Consider the following 21,323-nt stretch of genomic DNA (forward strand, 5'->3'; position numbering starts at 1 on the left):
GTTGAAGTAAACATCTTGTTAAGGAGGGATGTTCATGGAAAAACACACTATTTGAAAGATTCACCAGATCCACAATTTTGAAGATATGGTACTGAAATTTTGTATCATGCTTTACATGAAATTAACACATTTACTGTTAAGTTCCATGCATTATATGTATTTAACTTTTTATGGAATTTAAAAATTTTATTTTCAAAAAATAATGTATGTATCTTTTTCTCAGAAACTAGTAGAGAGATTTCTACAAAATTTTCTCTTTTTTAATCTCTTTGCTTATACTAAGATTTTATGTTGGCGCTTTTTGAAAGTATCACATAGGAGAATTTTAATATTTTTTTTATTATAATTCTGTAAGCACAACATGAAATGCATGCAAATTTCTGAGCACTTAGTCACGTACACTATGTGATCAAAAGTATCCGGACACTTGGCTGAAAATGACTTAAAAGTTTGTGGTGCTCTCCATCAGTAATACTTGTGTTGGCCCACCCTTACCCTTGATGACAGCTTCCAATCTAGCAAGCATACATTCAATCAGGTACTGGAATGTTTCTTGGGAATGGCAGCCCATTTTTCAGGAAGTACTGCACTGAGGAGAGGTATCGATGATGGTCGGTGAGGCCTGGTACGAAGTCTGCATTCAAAAACATCCCAAAGGTGTACTTCGGGATTCAGGTCAGGACTCTGTGCAGGCCAGTCCATTACAGGGATGTTATTGTCATGTAACCACTCTGCCACAGACGTGCATTATAAACAGGTGCTCAATCGTGTTGAAAGATGCAATCACCATCCATGAATTACTCTTCAACAGTGGGAAGCAAGAAGGTGCTTAAATCATCAATGTAAGCCTGTGCTGTGATAATTCCATGCAAAACAACAAGAGGTGTAAGCCCCCTCCTTGAAAAACATGACCACACCATCACACTGCCGCTTCTGAACTTTACTGTTGCCTCTACACACGCTGGCAGATGACGTTCACCGGGCATTTGCCATACCCTCACCCTAACATCAGATTGCCATACTGTGTACTGTGATTCGTCATCCCACACAACGTTTTTCCATTGTTCAGTCGTCCAATGTTTATGCTCCTTACACCAATCGAGACATCGTTTGGCATTTACGGACATGATGTATGGCTTATGAGCAGCCACTCGACCACGTCTGCTGTGCAGCGAGCTATGTTAATTTAAGTATTAACTGTATTTTTCTTACTTGTCACTTCTTCTTTCGTGTGTTTTTGCTTTTAGGAAGCTTTAATTTTCGAGTGCTAGTAATAGTGTTCCGTAGATTTCGTGTTTGTTTTGAATACAGTCAGAGAGAGTCCCTTTAGTCAGCCATAGTGCCAGTAGTGCTAGTGTTTGTTTTGAATACAGTCCAGAGACAGGTAGTGCTATTTTCATTGTTTTCAACAAGAAGTGTCTAGTAATCACAGTTTTAGTCGGCAATCAGCCACCTTTAGTGAATTAGCAGTCTAGTTAAAAGTTGATTAACTCTCTACAGTAAATTGATTTCTTAGGATGGATAGGATGTGTGACTGCTGTGTATGGACGCAGGAGCAGCTGGCCACTGTTTGTGAACAGCTGGTTGTGTTGATGGCCGCGTTCATCCGTCTTCAAGCTGCTCCCTCGGAGTGTAGCGGCAGTGGGGAGTCGGGTGCGTCGCGTGGTACACCCCAGGTGTTACATGCTTCACCCACAGTCCCTGCTGTCGAGACATCTTCACGGGTACCGGGTGCGGTTGGGCCAACCTCTCCCTAAGGGGAGTGGCATGTTAGGCGGCATTCGCGGCGCATGAGGCGGAGGGTCAGTGTGGAGACTGGCCATGTGGCATCACTCGCTCTCCCTGTGAGTGGACATGTGGCCGTTCCTTCAGCAAGGTCCAAGCAGGCACATGGGGGAGGGGTTTATTAGTGATTGGGAGCTCCAACGTTAGGCAGGTGATGGAGCCCCTTAGGGGAAATAGCGGAAAGGTTGGGGAAGAAGGCCAGTGTTCACTCTGTCTGCTTGCCGGGGGGTCTCTTCCGAGACGTGGAGGAGGCCCTGCCGGCGACGATAGAGAGCACTGGGTGCACCCGACTGCAAATTGTTGCTCATGTTGGCACCAATGATCCTGCTGTCTGGGTTCAGAGGTCATCCTCAGTGTGTACAGGCGGTTGACGGAGTTGGTGAAGGCAGAAAGCCTCGCTCACAGGGTGGAATCTGAGCTAACGATTTGTAGTATCGTTCCCAGAACCGATCACAGTCCTGTGGTTTGGAGCCGAGTGGAAGGCTTAAACCAGAAGCTCAGATGATTCTGCGGAGATCTGGGGTGCAAATTTCTCGACCTCCGCCATCGGGTGGAGAAATGTAAGGTTCCCCTGAATAGGTCAAGCGTGCACTACACGCAGGAAGCGGCTACAAGGTTAGCAGAGTACATGTGGAGCGCACATGTGGGTTTTTTAGGTTAGAGAATTCCCTCCCTAGGCCCAAAAAGACGCCTCCTGAGATGCGGCAAGGTAGTAGTAGGCAAAACGCAACAGGGAATAACAATATTAATGTGGTAATAGTAAACTGCAGGAGCGTCTATAGAAAGGTCCCAGAACTGCTCTCACTAATAAACGGTCAAAATGCCCACATAGTATTAGGAACAGAAAGTTGGCTGAAACCAGATGTAAACAGTAATGAAATTCTAAACTCAGATTGGAATGTATACCACAGAGATAGGCTGGACAGTGAAGGGGGAGGCATGTTTATAGCGATAAAAAGTCCTATAGTATCGAAGGAAATTGACGGAAATCCGAAGTGTGAAATAATTTGGGTGAAGGTCACGGTTAAAGAAGGCTCAAACATGGTAATTGGATGTCTCTATAGGCCCCCTGGCTCAGCAGCTGTTGTGGCAGAGCACCTGAAGGAAAATTTGGAAAATATTTTGAGTAGATTTCCCCACCATGTTATAGTTCTGGGTGGAGATTTTAATTTGCCAGATATAGACTGGGAGACTCAAACGTTCATAACGGGTGGCAGGGACAAAGGATCCAGTGAAATTTTTTTAAGTGCTTTATCTGAAAACTACCTTGAGCAGTTAAACAGAGAACCGACTCGTGGCGATAACATGTTAGACCTTCTGGTGACAAACAGACCCAAACTATTTGAAACAGTTAACACAGAACAGGGAATCAGCGATCATAAAGCGGTTACTGCATCGATGATTTCAGCCGTAAATAGAAATATTAAAAAAGGTAGGAAGATTTTTCTGTTTAGCAAAAGTGACAAAAAGCAGATTTCAGAGTACTTGATGGCTCAACACAAAAGTTTTGTCTCAAGTAAAGATAGTGTTGACGATCAGTGGACAAAGTTCAAAAGCATCGTACAATATGCATTAGATGAGTATGTGCCAAGCAAGATCGTAAGAGATGGAAAAGAGTTAGAAAACTGCTGCAGAAGCAAAGGGAACTTCACAGCAAACATAAATATAGCCAAAGCCTTGCAGACAAACAAAAATTACACAAAGCAAAATGTAATGTGAGGAGGGCTATGCTAGAGGCATTCAATGAATTCGAAAGTAAAGTTCTATGTACTGACTTGGCAGAAAATCCTAAGAAATTTTGGTCTTATGTCAAAGCGGTAGGTGGATCAAAACAAAATGTCCAGACACTCTGTGACCCAAATGGTACTGAAACAGAGGATGACAGACTAAAGGCTGAAATACTAAATGTCTTTTTTCCAAAGCTGTTTCACAGAGGAAGACTGCACTGTAGTTCCTTCTCTAGATTGTCGCACAGGTGACAAAATGGTAGATATCGAAATAGACAACTGGGATAGAAAAAATGGTTCACATGGCTCTGAGCACTATGGGACTTAACTTCTAAGGTCATCAGTCCCCTAGAACTTAGAACTCCTTAAACCGAACTAACCTAAGGACATCACACACATCCATGCCCGAGGCAGGATTCGAACCTGCGACAGGGATAGAGAAACAATTAAGATCGCTCAAAAGATGAAAGGCTGCTGGACCTGATGGGATACCAGTTCGATTTTACACAGAGTACGCGAAGGAACTTGCCCCCCCCCCCCCCCCCCTTTCTTGCAGCGGTGTACCGTAGGTCTCTAGAAGAGCATAGGGTTCCAAAAGATTGGAAAAGGGCACAGGTCATCCCCGTTTTCAAGAAGGGATGTCGAACAGATGTGCAGAACTATAGACCTATATCTCTAACGTCGATCAGTTGTAGAATTTTGGAATACCTATAATGTTCGAGTATAATGACTTTTCTGGAGACTAGAAATCTACTCTGTAGGAATCAGCATGGGTTTCGAAAAAGACGATCGTGTGAAACCCAGCTCGCGCTATTCGTCCACGAGACTCAGAGGGCCATAGACACGGGTTCACAGGTAGGTGCCGTGTTTCTTGACTTCCGCAAGGTGTTCGATACAGTTCCCCACAGTTGGTTAATGAACAAAGTAAGAGCATATAGACTATCAGACAAGTTGTGTGACTGGATTGAAGAGTATATCTAAAAAGAAAGAAAGATGATGAAACTTACCAAACAAAAGCGCTGGCAGGTCGATAGACACACAAACAAACACAATCATACACACAAAATTCTAGCTTTCGCAACCAATGGTTGCCTCGTCAGGAAAGAGGGAAGGAGAAGGAAAGACAAAAGGATATGGGTTTTAAGGGAGAGGGTAAGGAGTCATTCCAATCCCGGGAGCGGAAAGACTTACCTTAGGGGGAAAAAAGGACAGGTATACACTCGCACACACACACACATCCATCCACACATACACAGACACAAGCAGACATTTGTAAAGGCAAAGAGTTTGGGCATTTTTTGGGCAGAGATGTCAGTCGGTGCGGATGTACAGAGGCAAAGATGAAGTTGAAAGACAGGTGAGGTATGAGCGGCGGCAAATTGAAATTAGAAATTAGCGGAGATTGAGGCCTGGCGGATAGCGAGAAGAAAGGATATGCTGAAGGGCAAGTTCCCATCTCCGGAGTTCTGACAGGTTGGTGTTAGTGGGAAGTATCCAGATAACCCGGACGGTGTAACACTGTGCCAAGATGTGCTGGCCGTGCACATCCGCACCGACTGACATCTCTGCCCAAAAAATGCCCAAACTCTTTGCCTTTACAAATGTCTGCTTGTGTCTGTGTATGTGTGGATGGATGTGTGTGTGTGTGCGAGTGTATACCTGTCCTTTTTTCCCCCTAAGGTAAGTCTTTCCGCTCCCGGGATTGGAATGACTCCTTACCCTCTCCCTTAAAACCCATATCCTTTTGTCTTTCCTTCTCCTTCCCTCTTTCCTGACGAGGCAACCATTGGTTGCGAAAGCTAGAATTTTGTGTGTATGATTGTGTTTGTTTGTGTGTCTATCGACCTGCCAGCGCTTTTGTTTGGTAAGTTTCATCATCTTTCTTTCTTTTTAGATATATTTTTCCCACGTGGAATGTTTCCCTCTATTATATTCATATCATGGATTGAAGAGTACCTAGATAACAGAACGCAGCATGTCACTCTCAATGGAGAGAAGTCTTCCGAAGTAAGAGTGATTTTGGGTGTGCCGCAGGGGAGTGTCGTAGGACCGTTGCTATTCACAATATACATAAATGACCTTGCGGATAACATCGGAAGTTCACTGAGGCTTTTTGTGGATGATGCTGTGGTATATTGAGAGGTTGTAACAATGGTAAATTGTACTGAAATGCAGGAGGATCTGCAGCGAAATTGACGCATGGTGCAGGGAATGGCAATTGAATCTCAATGTAGACAAGTGTAATGTGCTGTGGATACATAGAAAGGAAGATCCCTATCATTTAGCTACAATGTAGCAGGTCAGCAACTGGAAGCAGTTAATTCCATAAATTATCTAGGAGTACGCATTAGGAGTGATTTAAAATGGAATGATCGTATACAGTTGATCGTCGGTAAAGCAGATGCCAGACTGAGATTCATTAGAAGATTCCTAAGGAAATGTAATCCGAAAACAAAGGAAGTAGGTTACAGTACACTTGTTCGCCCACTGCTTGAATACTGCTCACGAGTGTGGGATCCATACCCGATAGGGTTGATAGAAGAGATAGAGAAGATCCAACGGAGAGCAGCGTGCTTCGTTACGGGATCATTTAGTAATCGCGAAAGCGTTATGGAGATGATAGATAAACTCCAGTGGAAGACTCTGCAGGAGAGACACTCAGTAGCTCAGTACAGGCTTTTGTTGAAGTTTCGAGAACATACCTTCACCGAGGAGTGAAGCAGTATATTGCTCCCTCCTACGTATATCTCGCGAAGAGACCATGAGGATAAAATCAGAGAGATTAGAGCCCACACAGAGGCATACCGACAATCCTCCTTTCCACGAACAACACGAGACTGGAATAGAAGGGAGAACCGATAGAGGTACTCAAGGTACCCTCCGCCACACGCCGTCAGGTGGCTTGCGGAGTATGGATGTAGATGTAGATGAAATCCAAGTTTCTCACCTGCCGCCTAACTCTCATAGTATTTGCAGTGGGTCTTGATGCAGTTTGGAATTTCTGTGTGATGGTGTGAATAGATGTCTGCCTATTACACATTACGACCCTCTTCAACTGTCGGTGGTCTCTGTCGGTCAACAGACGAAGTCGGCCTGTACACTTTTGTGCTGTATGTGTCCCTTCACTATCACATCAGAAACTGGACCTAGGAATGTTTAGGAGTGTGGAAATCTTGTGTACAGATGTATGACACAAGTGACATCCAATCACCTGCCACACTTGAAGTCTGTGAGTTCTGCGGAGCGCCCCATTTTGCTCTCTCACGATGTCTAATGACTACTGAGGCCGCTGATACGGAGTACCTGGCAGTAGGTGGGAGGACAATGCACCTAATATGAAAAAACATGTTTTGGGGTGTCTGGATACTTTTGATCTCACAGTATATATCAGCTTACATTCAGAATTTCCAAATTTACTATTGAGACAGCAGTTATTGGGTTTATAGTGATAAGTGTACAAAATTTCATAATTGTAGCTTTCACAGATTCTGAGAGAAAAAGGTTCATAAACACGATTTTCAGGAAATGCAATTTAAAGCTGAACCTACCTTTTTTCGTATGTCACCTCTTTAGAAGGTGCCAGATTTGTATTCAGGGTCCTCTTTACCTTCAAGGCTTCTCTTGTGGTTTCTTGTTCCCTGCCTTCTTTCCTTTGATAAGTCTTCAGTTGACCTTTCAGCTGCAGAGAGGTGCTGTAAATCTATTTTTCTCAATATGTCTTGAGTGAAATTTTCTCTCTTAAAGCCCATGCTCTCAAATACCTTCATCCTCCCTACAGCTCCATCATTAAATACATGAACTGCTTCATAAGTTGCAACTCTGACAACTGTAGGTGGTTGTAAGGTATTTAATCATATGAGCGAGTTTAGAGACTCGTTTGGATTCTAGGTCTTGCCATGAACACACTTTTTTAGAAGTATAGGATTTGCTATATACAATTTGGAAGCCTCTCCCTCTGAATGTAGGGATTGTTGTCTCTCTGAGCTTGTAGATATTAAACTGTTGCTTCAAAGATTGGATGTGGCAGGAAGATTGCTTGACACATTTAATTATTTTTCAGGTGCTTAGGATGTGATTTCATTATTGAAACTGTGGGAACTGATTGTCCAATAAATTAAAAAAAAATGAAAATTGACATTTTTAAGTCCATTTCATAAACTCAAGTCGAAGTGCCAAAGTTAGTCATAATTTTATCCTCCAGGTTACTCTTCAGATGTGTTATCCACTGGTCCTTGTAGCTGCTTGCTTGTTCAGGAACAGACAACCATTTTTCATTCTCTTGATTTTTGATTAATTTTGTTTTGTTCTCCGCTAAGTGGTCTTCCAGTTTCCTCAGTAGAAGTATCTGTTTGCAAAAGTAGGACATTATAAGTCTCTTATAAGCAAAATTATATTTGTTAATTGAGAAAGTTGTTGCGGACCAAAAATACTAGTACAGAGAGGTGTTTATGGCTGTATATAAAGTTGAACACAAGACTGGCAAGCTCCTGTTTCAAAAATATTAGAAGTAAATTACTGACATGGGAAATACCTGTACTGTGATTAAAGTAGAACTTCATTTGCAATGCCGCCACAGCTGGCATCGACACCCAGCTCACACTTTATAGAAAACAAACTGTCACCTTAAAGAAGAAATTGCAGCATGGACAGCTCTTTCAGGTCATAAACAGGCAGAAAATTAAGTGTAATAAATTGCATAGAAAAAAAAAAATGAGTTTGCATGAGATAAGCCAGAGAAGGAAAAGAAATTAGTTGAAATGTTGAAACTATATTCTGTCTTTATGTGGCAGCTTATCATGAGCCTGGTTTCGTAAAACTCTGTTACAGAATTTACTTTACAGCTCATGTAAAGGTAATGCAAAATGTGTAAGAAAAAAATCAATGTGTTGATTCGTAAAGATGACCACGACCTTATATATATAAAAAAAAACAAAGATGATGTAACTCACCAAACAAAAGCGTTGGTATGTTGATAGAGACACTAACAAACACAAACACACACACACACAAAATTCAAGCTTTTGCAACCCACGGTTGCTTCATCAGGAATGATGGAAGGAGAGGGAGAGACGAAAGGATGTGGGTTTTAAGGGAGAAGGTAAGGAGTCATTCCAATCCCGGGAGCGGAAAGACTTACCTTAGGGAGGAAAAGGGATGGGTATACACTCGCGCACACACACACACACATATCCATCCGCACATATACAGACACAAGCAGACATATGTAAAGGCAAAGATTTTGGGCAGAGATGTCAGTCGAGGTGGAAGTACAGAGGCAAAGATGTTGTTGAATGACAGGTGAGGTAGGAGCAGCGGCAACTCGAAATTAGCGGAGGTTGAGGCCTGGTGGGTAACGGGAAGAGAGGATATATTGAAGGGCAAGTTCCCATCTCCGGAGTTCTGATAGGTTGGTGTTAGTGGGAAGTATCCAGATAACCCGGACGGTGTAACACTGTGCCAAGATGTGCTGGCTGTGCACCAAGCCATGTTTAGCCATAGGGTGATCCTCATTCCCAGCAAACACTGTCTGCCTGTGTCCATTCATGTGATTGGACAGTTTGTTGCTGGTCATTCCCACATAGAAAGCTTCACAGTGTAGGCAAATCAGTTGGTAAATCACGTGGGTGCTTTCACACGTGGCTCTGCCTTTGATCGTGTGCACCTTCCGGGTTACAGGACTGGAGTAGGTGGTGGTGGGACAGTGCATGGGTCAGGTTTTACACCGGGGGGCGGTTACAAGGGTAGGAGCCAGAGGGTAGGGAAGGTGGTTTGGGGATTTCATAGGGATGAACCAAGAGGTTATGAAGGTTAGGTGGACAGCGGAAAGACACTCGTGGTGGAGTGGGGAGGATTTCATGAAGGATGGATCTCATTTCAGGGCAGGATTTGAGGAAGTCATATCCTGCTGGAGAGCCACATTCAGAGTCTGATCCAGTCCCGGAAAGTATCCTGTCACAAGTGGGGGCACTTTTGGGGTTCTTCTGTGGGAGGTTCTGGGTTTGAGGGGATGAGGAAGTGGCTCTGATTATTTGCTTCTGTACCAGGTCGGGAGGGTAGTTGCGAGATGTGAAAGCTGTTTTCAGGTTGTTGGTGTAATGGTTCAGGGATTCAGGAGCAGATTCGTTTGCCACGAAGAACTAGGCTGTAGGGAAGGGACCGTTTGATATGGAATGGGTGGCAGCTGTCGTCATGGAGGTACTATTGCTTGTTGGTGGGTTTGATGTGGCCATTGGACAGATGGAGGTCAACGTCGAGGAAAGTGGCATGGGATTTGGAGTAGGACCAGGTGAATCTGATGGAACCAGAGGAGTTGAGGTTGGAGAGGAAATTCTGGAGTTCTTCTTCACTGAGAGTCCAGATCATGAAGATGTCATCAATAAATCTGTACCAAACTTTGGGTTGGCAGGCATGGGTAAGCAAGAAGGCTTCCTCTAAGCGACCCATAAATAGGTGCCCATTGCTGTTCCCTTTAATTGTTGGTATGTCTGGCCTTCGAAAGTGAAGAAGTTGTGAGTCAGGATGAAGCTGGCTGAGGTAATGAGGAAAGAGGTTTTAGGTAGGGTGGCAGGTGATCGGTGTAAAAGGAAGTGCTCCATTGCAGCGAGGCCGTGGACGTGCAGAATATTTGTGTATAAGGAAGTGGCATCAATGGTTACAAGGATGGTTTCCGGGGGTAACAGATTGGGTAAGTGGGCTCATATTGCCAAGTTCTTTGCAAATTATACTGGAGTTTGTAATCACTGAAACAACACTACATGCCCTCTCAACCTGCAAAATTTCATTTTGCTTCCACCTCCTCCTCTCTTGAGTGTTTCACTTTCTTTGTCAGACACTGCTCAACAGTGGCAAAATATGGATCATACTATACAGTACTATAAAACACTCTGGATTGGATGAGCAAGATACACAGATGTCTATGACTGAAGCAGATACGAATGATTCAGTATCACACCAATGCTTATTGTCAAAAGTATGATCATATGGGGTATCAAGTGAAAATTGTGACTGGATTGAGGACTAGTGGGGGATATTGAATGTATACAGAGAAGAGCAACACAAATGGTCAGATGTTTGTTTGATCTGTGGGAGAGTGTCACAGAGATACTGAAGGAACTGAAATGGAAGACTCTTGAAGTAAACGTAAACTATCTTGAGAAACTCTATTAACAAAGTTTCAAGAACCGGCTTCAAACGATGACTCCAGGAATATACTACAATCCCCTTATGTATTGCTCACATAGGGATCGTGAGGATAAGATTAGAATAATTACAGCACTCACAGAGGCTTTCAGGCCATCATTCTTCCCATGCTCCATACGTGAATGGAACTGGAAGAAACCCTGATAACTGGTACAATGGGACATACCCTCTGTCATGCATCTTGTGGTGGTTCGTGGAGTATAGATGAATATGTAGGCTTAATAATATTGGAAGATCTACAGGCTTGAGTAATGTGTAGCAAGAACAGGAAGACTCTAGGATGTGATAAGATCAGCAAAGTGGTTGTATACGTGAAGAATGGAATGTAGCCCTAATATGCCTAATTCAAAAAAAAAAAAAAAGGAAATCGACATGAATGTTGGAACCCCAGTTTTAACAAAATGGAGATCACTAATCACTGAAATCTATTATCAGATACACAACATGGTTTTTGCGAAAGAGCATGCTTAGACTGTATCTTCAGTATGACACAACTAATAGAACAACACCTTGAATTTAATTTACCAATATATCTTGTCTTCATTGACTACAAAAATGCATTCTATAAAATAGATCAGAGTAAACTGTAGGAAATTTTAAGAAACAGACGGACTCCATTTCATCTTTAAGAGTTGTGCTGAGTTAATATATGAATAACAATATATAGATAAAAATAGCGGAGAGCAGACATAATATGGATGCAACAAACCGAGGAGTTGTACAAGGGAACCCCCTTTCACCCTCTATTTTTAATATACGGGGTGAGTCGTGTAAGACGTAACACCCCCTTTATTCCAGGGGCGATTGCACGTATCGGCATGCGGTTTTCAGTGAATCATAGTGGACTATGGGGTACATACGGTGGTGCATGCACAATTATCACAATGTTTATATTGACCGAGATAATGAGGCAAGTACATGTTTTTTAAATGGGACGCTATACTTATTTTACCATCATTCGAATGCTCTGGAAAAGACACATATAGTCATGTAATGCATGTTGCTATTGTGATTCAAACTTTGCTTAAAAGAGGGCGGATGACGATTTACCTACGTAGCGTAGGCGGTGCATGCTGCATAGAGCACGGCAACTCGGCCTGCGGATCGCGCGAGGCGTGTTTTACAGTCTGCAGCCGCTTCCGACTGCCTCGACCTTCAATCGTACAATATTTCCCAGCGTCTTTTAAGTGATGTTTGAATCACAATAGCAACATGCGTTACATCACTATAAGCGTTTTTTGCAGAGCGTTCGAATGTTGGTAAAAAAAGTATTGTGTCCCACTTAAAAAACATGGACTTGCCTCATTATCTCGGTCAATATAAACGTTGTGATAATTGTGCATGTACCAATGTATGTGCCCCATAGTTGGCTATGATTCGCTGAAAACCGCATGCCAATACGTGCAATCGCCCCTGGAATAATGGGGGTGTTCAGTCGTACACGACTTACCCTGTATATATCAATGATAATCTGAAAACTTGGGTACAGGCAATACAACGTTTAATAATGTGGCTGTTATTATGATGCTTGTTGTCCGACACCGAGTAATTGTTAATTGGAATGAAGATGACCTACAAGAAGTTGTTTTAATAGCAAAAGAGCCAGAGAATACAATTTGGAGACCTCCATTAAGAAGACAAAACCATTGTCATTTTTAGGATACCAGTCCAGGCAAATGAAGGGAGAAATTGGAAAACAGATCATAGAGTAGGTTAAGTATAGTAAGAAAAGTTCTCGCAGAATGTAAATACTGTACAAGTAAAGGACACCACTTACAAGTAGTGGAAGGACTGAGTCATGGACGGGCACACATAAAAGAACGAAAATTTTTCTAGCTTTCAGTAGAAATGAAGAAGATGATATGGAGGCATGGTATGGGAGGTGATTACATGACAGAGGTAGGGGAAACTGTGTGGTAGAGGTTATGGGGGCAGCGGGCTAATGGAGTTTAGTGGCTGCTTCACAACCTGTGCTATCTGCATTTATCCCTCCAGCACCAACTTTTCTGAACTACACAGACGGGATTTTTCCTTACAATATGTCATTCACTCCTGTAATCCTCCTGGCTTCAGTCTCCAGTAATCCACTGTTCTTACACCCTCAGCCCAATAGTTTCCCCTTCCTCTGTCCCGTCATCCCCTCTCAATCCAACCTCCGTGTGACCTTCATGAAGCCAATGGTTCCAGTGTCTGTGTTCACAGGCTTAACTCATGCACCTGCTGCCCCTTCCTCCTGCATTCCTGTCCTGCGCACCTGCTGTCTCCATCTGAGCTGCTAGCTACCCATTGCCGAGCCCTCCTCCTGCTTCCCATGTCTTTCTCCCTCTACTCACCCAACTCAACAAAACCCCTCACATCAATACACCTGCAAAAGTGTAATCTTTGCAATGCGTCATCACACCTAGGGGCAAAAATGATCATCAAGTTACTGACCAACCATTTTTGTGTAAAACATAACTGACACAATACAACAACATCAGATAAGATGGAAACTACACACAAACCATATGTCAGATGGAAGAATCATTAAAACAGTATAAACCAATGATTAGCTTGACCAATTTGAAGCAGATGGAACGGACCAAAAGGCCCAACCTCTGATGTATTTGGTTGGTGCATAAATTCATAGCATTTTTCCAGAAGTTTAATAAATGCAACAGACACACGTAACAGTGACTTTAGTCATCAATAATATATTCTGCTTCACTATCTCGAACAGTCTGCCACTGATGGGGCAACTTTTTAATTCTGCGAATGTAGAAATAACATGGTTTTAAGGTGAAAAACTCGTCAAGCTGTGTTCGGAGTGCATTTTTATCTGGAAAGGAAGTACTTTGAAGGCTGTTTGATAGAGAGCAGAAAAGGTGAAAATCTGAGGGTGCAAGACCAGGCGAATAAGGTGGATGCAGAATGACTTCCCAACCAATTCATGTATAGTGTTTGTCAGTCTAGCAGAATGTGGACGGCCATTACCGTCAAGTAGCATCACTTCACGCAGTCTCCCTGGTCATTGTTCTTGGACTGCACCTGCAAGATGTCTCAATATCTCAGGTGTTGACAATAAATGTCAGCAGTGATGGTTACAAGTCGGGAAAGCAGTTCATTGTACACCACACTGTCACTGTTCCACCAGATGCATAACATTATCTTTTGTGGGTGCACACAGGTCTTTGTATGGGGATTTATTGCTTGATTTGGGTTCAACCATTCCTTTCCTTGCCTTATGTTAGCATAAAGACATGATTTCTTTTCACCAGTAGTGATACAGGATAGGAGTGGTCAGTGTAGCTCACAAGCCAGTTCATGACGAGCAAGCAGAGATGCACATATGACCACCCGCTGATTTTTGTGATTTTGGCTTGGAGAATGTGGTACCCACACACTCAATTATTGAACCTTCACCACTGCATGCAAATGTCACATACTGGTTGAATGATCACAGTTCATGACATTTGTCAGTTCTCGAGTACACTGACATGTATTACAGTGGATTAATGCTTTTAAATGATCTTTAAACCCTAGGTCTTCCTGAACCTAGAGAGTCACTATTGTCAAAACAATTCTCCTTAAAATGAGAGAACCATTTTCTTACCATGCCCTGTCCAATGGCATTATCTCCATACATGGCGCAATTGTTTCTGGCCGCCTCTGCTGCTTTCACTCCTATATTGAATCCATGCAGAAGAATGTCAGAAATGTTCAGGTTTGTCTGCTCGACACTCCATTTTTTTACCATCAACAGTTCCACTCATTATCTCTAAATGACAAAACAATAATACGTAAACTCAAATAGTAACACTGAACTAAAAAAAAAATGACAATTGATAAGTAAACCCATAGCAACTGGAATTCCAACATGCAAAACAAAAATGCACCAACCTAATAGATGATGTATTATTTTATAATTTTTTCTGCTACCCTGATTTAAGTTACTACTTACTTGATATCTTGTACACACGTCAAAAAAATGTTTTGCATCACCCCGGTTCCCAGAACTCCTGAAGACAGGCTTTGACTGTGGATATTGTATCACAGACACAGTCCCTTTGACTGTTCAGAGATGTCATTAAACCTGCCCAAAGATGTAAACAACCATGCATGAGCATCACCTATTAGATGGAGGGGGTCCAATAGTTGATCACTTCCAGTCATCCCACCAGGAAGGAGGTACACGGCTCGTGTTGTCTAGTTCTACCATGCCTAGATGGTCAATACCGCAGTTCGATCGCGTCCACATGGATACTTTGTGCCAGTAAGGGCTCTCAACAAGGGAAGTGTCCAGGCATCGTGGAGAGAACCAAAGCGGTGTTTGGACATGGAAGAGATACAGAGAGACAGGAACTGTCGATGACGTGCCTCGCTCAGGCCGCCCAAAGGTTACTACTGCAGTGGATGATGGCTACCTACGCATTATAGCTTGGAGGAACCCTGACAGCAACACCACCATGTTGAATAATGCTTTTTGTGCAGCCACAGGACATCATGTTATGACTCAAACTGTGCCCAATAGGCTGCATGATGTGCAACTTCACTCGTGACATCCATGGTGAGGTACATCTTTGCAACCACAACACCATGCAGCGTGGTACAGATGGGCCCAACAACATGCTGAATGGACCGCTCAGGATTAGTGTCATGTTCTCATCACCAATGAGTGTTCCATATGCCTTCAACCAGACAATCTTCCGAGACATGTATGGAGGCAACGCGGTCAGGCGGAACACCTTAGACACACTGTCCAACGAGGGAAGGAAGGTGGAGGTTCCCTGATGTTTTGGGGTGCCATTATGTGGGGCCGTGTATGCTGCTGGTGGTCATGGAAGGTGCAGTAACAGCTGTTACGATACGTGAAAGCCATCCTCCGACCGATAGTGCAACAGTATCAGCAGCATATTGGCGAGGCATTTGTCTTCATGGATGACAATTTGCGCCCCCGGTGTGTACATCTTGTGAATGACTTCCTTCAGGATAACGACATCGCTTGACTAGAGTAGCCAGCATGTCCCCCAGACATGAACCTTATCAAACATGCCTGGAATAGATTGAAAAGGACTGTTTATGGATGACATGACTCACCAACCGCTCTGAGGGACCTACGCCGAATCACCATTGAGGAGTGGGACAATTTGGACCACAGTGCCTTGATGAACTTGTGAATAGTATGCCATGACGAATACAGGCATGCATCAATGCAAGAGGATGTTCTACTGGGTATTAGAGGTACCGGTGTGACCAGCAATCTGGACAACCACCTCTGAAGGTCTTGCTGTGCGGTGGTACAACACGCAATGTGTGGTTTTCGTGAGAAATAAAAAGGACAGAAATGATGTTTATGCTGATCTCTATTCCAATTTTCTGTACAGGTTCCGGAACCGAGGTGATGCAAAACTTTTTTTGATGTTTGTAACATGGTACTGAATCTTCCAAACAGTGCTCTTAGTATCTTATGGAAACTATGTACTATTAGCAATTTGTGTGAAGGAGGGCAGCTGACAGTTATTGTAGCAACACATCAGTTGCCTGGGAAACATGTCAACTGACAAATAATTTTATTTAGCGTATAGATGCTGTTCATGCTGTGTGGAAAATTGCTTTACTATTATTGGAAGCAAAATGGAATATTTCTTGTGCTTGTTTTGCTTATCTTTCCTTTCACCATAGCCTTACTTTATGAAAATGGGATCAGCATCATTTTTAACCTAACTGTAAATTGCCCTAGAAGACTGCCAACAATTATTTAAATTTTTGTAAGGCACAAGCAGGCCTAATTAGTTTTAGTTTTTAAGTGCATACCAGTACATTCAGTTTGTGTCTTTAGTGCTTTATCTTCTCATTCTAGATTACAGTGTGGACAAACAGTGATATATGAATGGGTTGAAAAAGTAAGGGAGTTGGTTCAAGATTTTTTGCCATTAGATAAGGGTACTGAAGATTTTGGCATTGACAGTGCTGCATTCTCATCAGTCACCTGTGAACAGCAGGAATATGAATTTCAACTACCACAAATAATACATGGAGAGACAATCACTGATCGAAAAAGTGTCTTTCAAGGCCATGCTGCACCAGTGTTCTATGCAGAACAAGTCAAGTAAGAAAGAGCAATAAAATCCTTGTAGAAATATGAAGCATTGTGTATTGCTTTCATGCCTCTTTCATTTTTCATCTTCATACAGGGCAATTTTACAAAAGCTATATGAAAATAAGAAAATAGCTAATGCAACTCACAACATGTATGCCTATCGAATTTTCAAAGATGATACAAAATCATTTCTGCAGGATTGCGAGGATGATGGTGAAACACATGCTGGAGGAAGGCTGCTTCATCTATTGCAGGTATGAAACTTTGTTACGTTTGTAAATAAAAATGCTGTCATTAGTAACTGAGAAAAAAAAAATCAATCAGAGTAAATCATACCACTGAACATGCCATATGTTATCAGACCACTTGAGGTATCAGAAAAGAGTTTTATATCATTTTACTTGTCAAAATACACATTATAGTTCCACCAGAGCACACCCTTCACTACTACGAGTCTATCTGCGTGCACTGTTTCTTTGATTTTTCGTTTTGATGTGCATTTTAGTTCCCAATCTCCAGTTTCTGTTTTGTATTTAGTATCCTATTCCTCTTAATGTGGATCTGTCTCTCAGTACATGTGTGTATATGACACTTGGCTGCCTCTCCTGCCGCATCCCATTCTTTTTCTGTTGCCTATCCTTTTATGCAGCCTCAAGATAATTAACAGTTAACTGCTTCTGTAGTAGCACCACTTAACTGAGCATTTTTGCTAGTTTCCTGTGAACATTGTAGTTATTTAATCACTTATTAATCATTATGTAATTGTTCCTTCTACCACATATTATGTCATTTATACCTAAGCACGTCTGCTTTTCTGCCAGTTTCCCTCTTTTCATAACTATCTTTTTATTTGATGCTCCCACTGAACATATCTTCTGTACCTGTTTCGAAAAAAGGTTATAGTTTTACTTCTCATCAGTAGTCAAGTCATTAGAGTTGGGACACTTATGCTATTTAAAGAGAAACAAGAAAAAAAATCTGTCATAATCTTACCTAAGGAACCATCCTCATGTTTTGTGAACTGATTTAGGTAAATAAAAGTCATGATTGTAACCTAATTCCCTGTGAATGAAAGTCTAGTGCCTTAACAACTGCATTACTTCACTCATTTGACCTCAGGAACTGTTTTGTAGCTTGAATAAAATAACCTCTTGATTGCCATATTGCTGACATGCAGCCAGCTATGCTTAACGAAGCACTGTATATATCTACATTTACATACATACTCCGCAAGCCACCGTACAGAGGGTGGCGGAGGATACCATGTACAACTACTAGTTGTTTCCTTTCCTGTTCCACTCACAGCTAGAGCAAGGGAAAAATGACTGTCTATATGCCTCCATACGAATCCTGATTTCTTATATGTTGTTTTTGTCGTCCTGACATGAAATATATGTTGGTGGCAGTAGAATCATTGTGCAGTCAGTTTCAAATGCCGGTTCTCTAAATTTTCTCAATAGTGTTCCTCGAAAAGAATGTTACCTTCCCTATGGTGAGTGTCATTTGCGTTCCCAAAGCATCTCCTTACATTTGCATGTGGTTTGAACCTACAGGTAACAATTCTAGCAGCCTGGCTCTGAATTGCTTCTATGTCTTCCTTTAATCTGACCTGGTACGGATTGCAAACACTCAAGCAGGATTCAAGAATAGGTCGCACTATCGTCCTATATGTAGTCTCTTTTACAGATGAACCACACTTCCCTAAAATTCTCCCAAGAAACAAAAACTGACCATTCGCCTTCCCTACTACAATCCTCATATGCTTTTTCCATTTCATATTGCTTTGCAACATTACACCCAGATATTTAAACAATGTGACTGTGTCAAGCAGGACACTACTAACACTGTATCTGAACATTATGGACTTATTTCTCCTACTCATTTGCATTAACTTAAATTTTTCTACATTTACAGTCAGCTGCCATTCACACCAACTAGAAATATTGTGTAAGTCTTCTTGTATCATTCTACAGTAACTCATCCTTGACATCTTCCCATACACCACAGCATCATCAGCAAACAGCTGCGGACTGTTGCCCACCCTGTCTGCCAGATCATTTAAGTATGTAGAAAATAATAGTGGTCCTATCACACTTCCCTGGTTCACTCCTGAGGATAACCTTGTCTCTGATGAATACTCACCATCATGGACAACATACTGAGTTCCATTACTTAAGAAGTGTTCCAGCCACTCATATATATGGGAACCTATTCCGTACACCTATACCACCATTAACAGTCTGCAGTGGGGTAACATGTCAGATGCTTTTTGGAAGTCTGCAGTCAGCTTCAAATACTGATTATCTAAATTTTCTCAGTAGTGTTCCTCGAATAGTATGTTGTCTTCCTTCCAGTGATTCCTGTTTGAGTTTCTGAAGCATCTGCGTAAGACTTGCGTGTTGCCTGTTGCCCTTCATCCATAGTTTGGAGTATATGATGTGGGAAGAGTGCAAGCCAAGTTTCACGCAAGTGACACTTTCTACAACCATGCTCATTCATGGACTTAAGCTTTTTGGTCTCTATGAAATTTATTGTGTTGAAACTCAGAATATGTTCTACAGTTATGCAGCAAACCAATGTCGGCCTACATGGCTTACATGGCACTTGAGAAAGAACAATGAATGGCTATGAGCTGATCCCTAGAAGTCTACTGGCTTAAAATTCAATCAAAAAGCTATTTTAATCCAAGTACATAATGTGGTCATCTAATTTATGCTCTGCTCTGTACTCTACAGTTAGTCTGAACAGAACCTGCAAGGTGGTTGGGACAGCGGTAACAGCATTGCCAATGAGATGTTTTAATAGAATGTAGACTCTGAGTGTGTTAGAATGTTTTGATATTGTTAACATTCATCAAAGGAAGATACATGTTGAATAGCACTCTTATGTGAGGAAAAATGAGTTATGTTGAATAGCACTCTTATGTGAGGAAAAATGAGTTTGAAGTTGTCTCATCACTGTCGAGTTCATTGAAGATAGAGCACCAGGTCAGATGGAGAAGGATGGGCAAAGGAAGCAAGTTTTTAAATAATCCTAGCATTAATCTGAAGGGATTAAGGCAATCAGTGCAGAATGTAGTTGTGGATGGATGCACAGGGATTCAGACTTTACTCATGGGTAGGAGTCCAGTATAATAATAACAATAATAATAATAATAATAATAATAATAATAATAATGCCATTAATCACTTGGAAAAGTTGCAGAAGTAGAACCTGTAGGCCATGCAGAAACTATAGAACAAATCAAAATTAGTGCCAACCTAAGCTCACATATCATTGGAGATGTCTTTACATAATGTGACAATGAGACCTATTGTGTGCACTTTATGTGCAGGAATTGATTCATAATAATCACCTAGCAGAAACCTTTTTTTCCAGTTTTACCTAAATGAAAGGTGCATAGAAACACACTCCATCACAGGATGTCTTTTGTGTCCATGTAGATTGGTCAGAGTATGGTACATTAAGTATATAATGATCTTGTGACTACACTACATATGAGGTGTGATCAAAAAGTAATGGGAATGTTTGTATTTTCGTAAAGAATTTTTATTTATTCATCAACATCAACTTTTTCCCCTTCAAAGTTATTCCCTTGAGATATAATACACTTGTGCAGCACTTTTTCCACTCTTGGAACCACTTCTGGAACCCACTTTTTATTACAGTGTTCAGCTCCATCAGTGATTCTGTTTTCATCTCATCAATGGTGGCAAAACAACATCCTTTCATGGTTCTCTTCAGCCTCAGGAATAGAAAAAAGTTGCAGGAGACCATGGCCAGTAAATAAGTTCGCTGAGCCAACATAAGGTTTTGTTTTTTTGCCAAAAAAGTAACGAACAAGCAATGAAGTGTGAGTGGGAGCATTATCATGATGCAATTTCCACAAGTGGTTTTGCCACAATTCTGGTCATTTCCTTTGGCTTGTTTCACATAAACAGTGTTCCTTATTGATCGTACAATCATAAGGTAGGAACTCATTGTGCAGTACCCCACTGTAATCAAAGAAAAGAGTGAGAAAAATCTTCACATGTGATCAAACTTGAAAAAAATTTTTCAGTCTTGGTTCTTCAGGCAGTTTCCACTGGGATAATTGAGCCATGGTTTTGATGTTATACCCAATATCTATGTTTGGAAGTTCTGGGTCATTGTCACCTTCATTCAGCAACTCCTGAGTGACGTCTGCGTGATGTCACTTTTGGTCAAAATTCAACAATTTTGGAACAAAGTTAGGGCTGCTACATGTTTTGTGCCCAAAAGTCTAAAAAAAATGCTGGCATTAGCCAAAAGATATGCTGACATCATCAGCAACCTCTCTGATTGTAATTCGGTAATCTTCCAGAACCAATTTAATTATTTCCTCCACATTGTCGTCAGTACTTGATGTGCTAGGGTGTCTAAGGGCGGTCATCGTCTACAATGTCTTCTCGACCTTGTTCGAAGCGTTTACACCACTCATAAACTCTTGTCTTACTCATAGCAGATTTTCCAAAAGCCAAAGTCAACAGTTTGAATGTAGTGCTGCACTTTAT

General features: G+C 41.8%; 1 protein-coding gene across 3 annotated transcripts in view; it reads left to right on the forward strand.

Moving 5' to 3' along the window:
* The window catches only part of LOC126457770 (protein IMPACT-like), a 55,037-nt gene that overhangs the window by 1,526 nt on the left and 32,188 nt on the right, over window positions 1–21,323 (forward strand). For all 3 annotated transcript variants that reach the window (XM_050094342.1, XM_050094343.1, XM_050094341.1), the window contains exons 3-4: window positions 16,552–16,800; window positions 16,886–17,045. In XM_050094342.1, coding sequence (XP_049950299.1) covers window positions 16,552–16,800; window positions 16,886–17,045 — 409 coding nt within the window. The remainder of the gene's footprint in view (window positions 1–16,551; window positions 16,801–16,885; window positions 17,046–21,323) is intronic.

Source organism: Schistocerca serialis, chromosome 2 (genome assembly GCF_023864345.2).
Source record: "Schistocerca serialis cubense isolate TAMUIC-IGC-003099 chromosome 2, iqSchSeri2.2, whole genome shotgun sequence".
In the NCBI taxonomy this organism is placed as follows: domain Eukaryota; kingdom Metazoa; phylum Arthropoda; class Insecta; order Orthoptera; family Acrididae; genus Schistocerca; species Schistocerca serialis.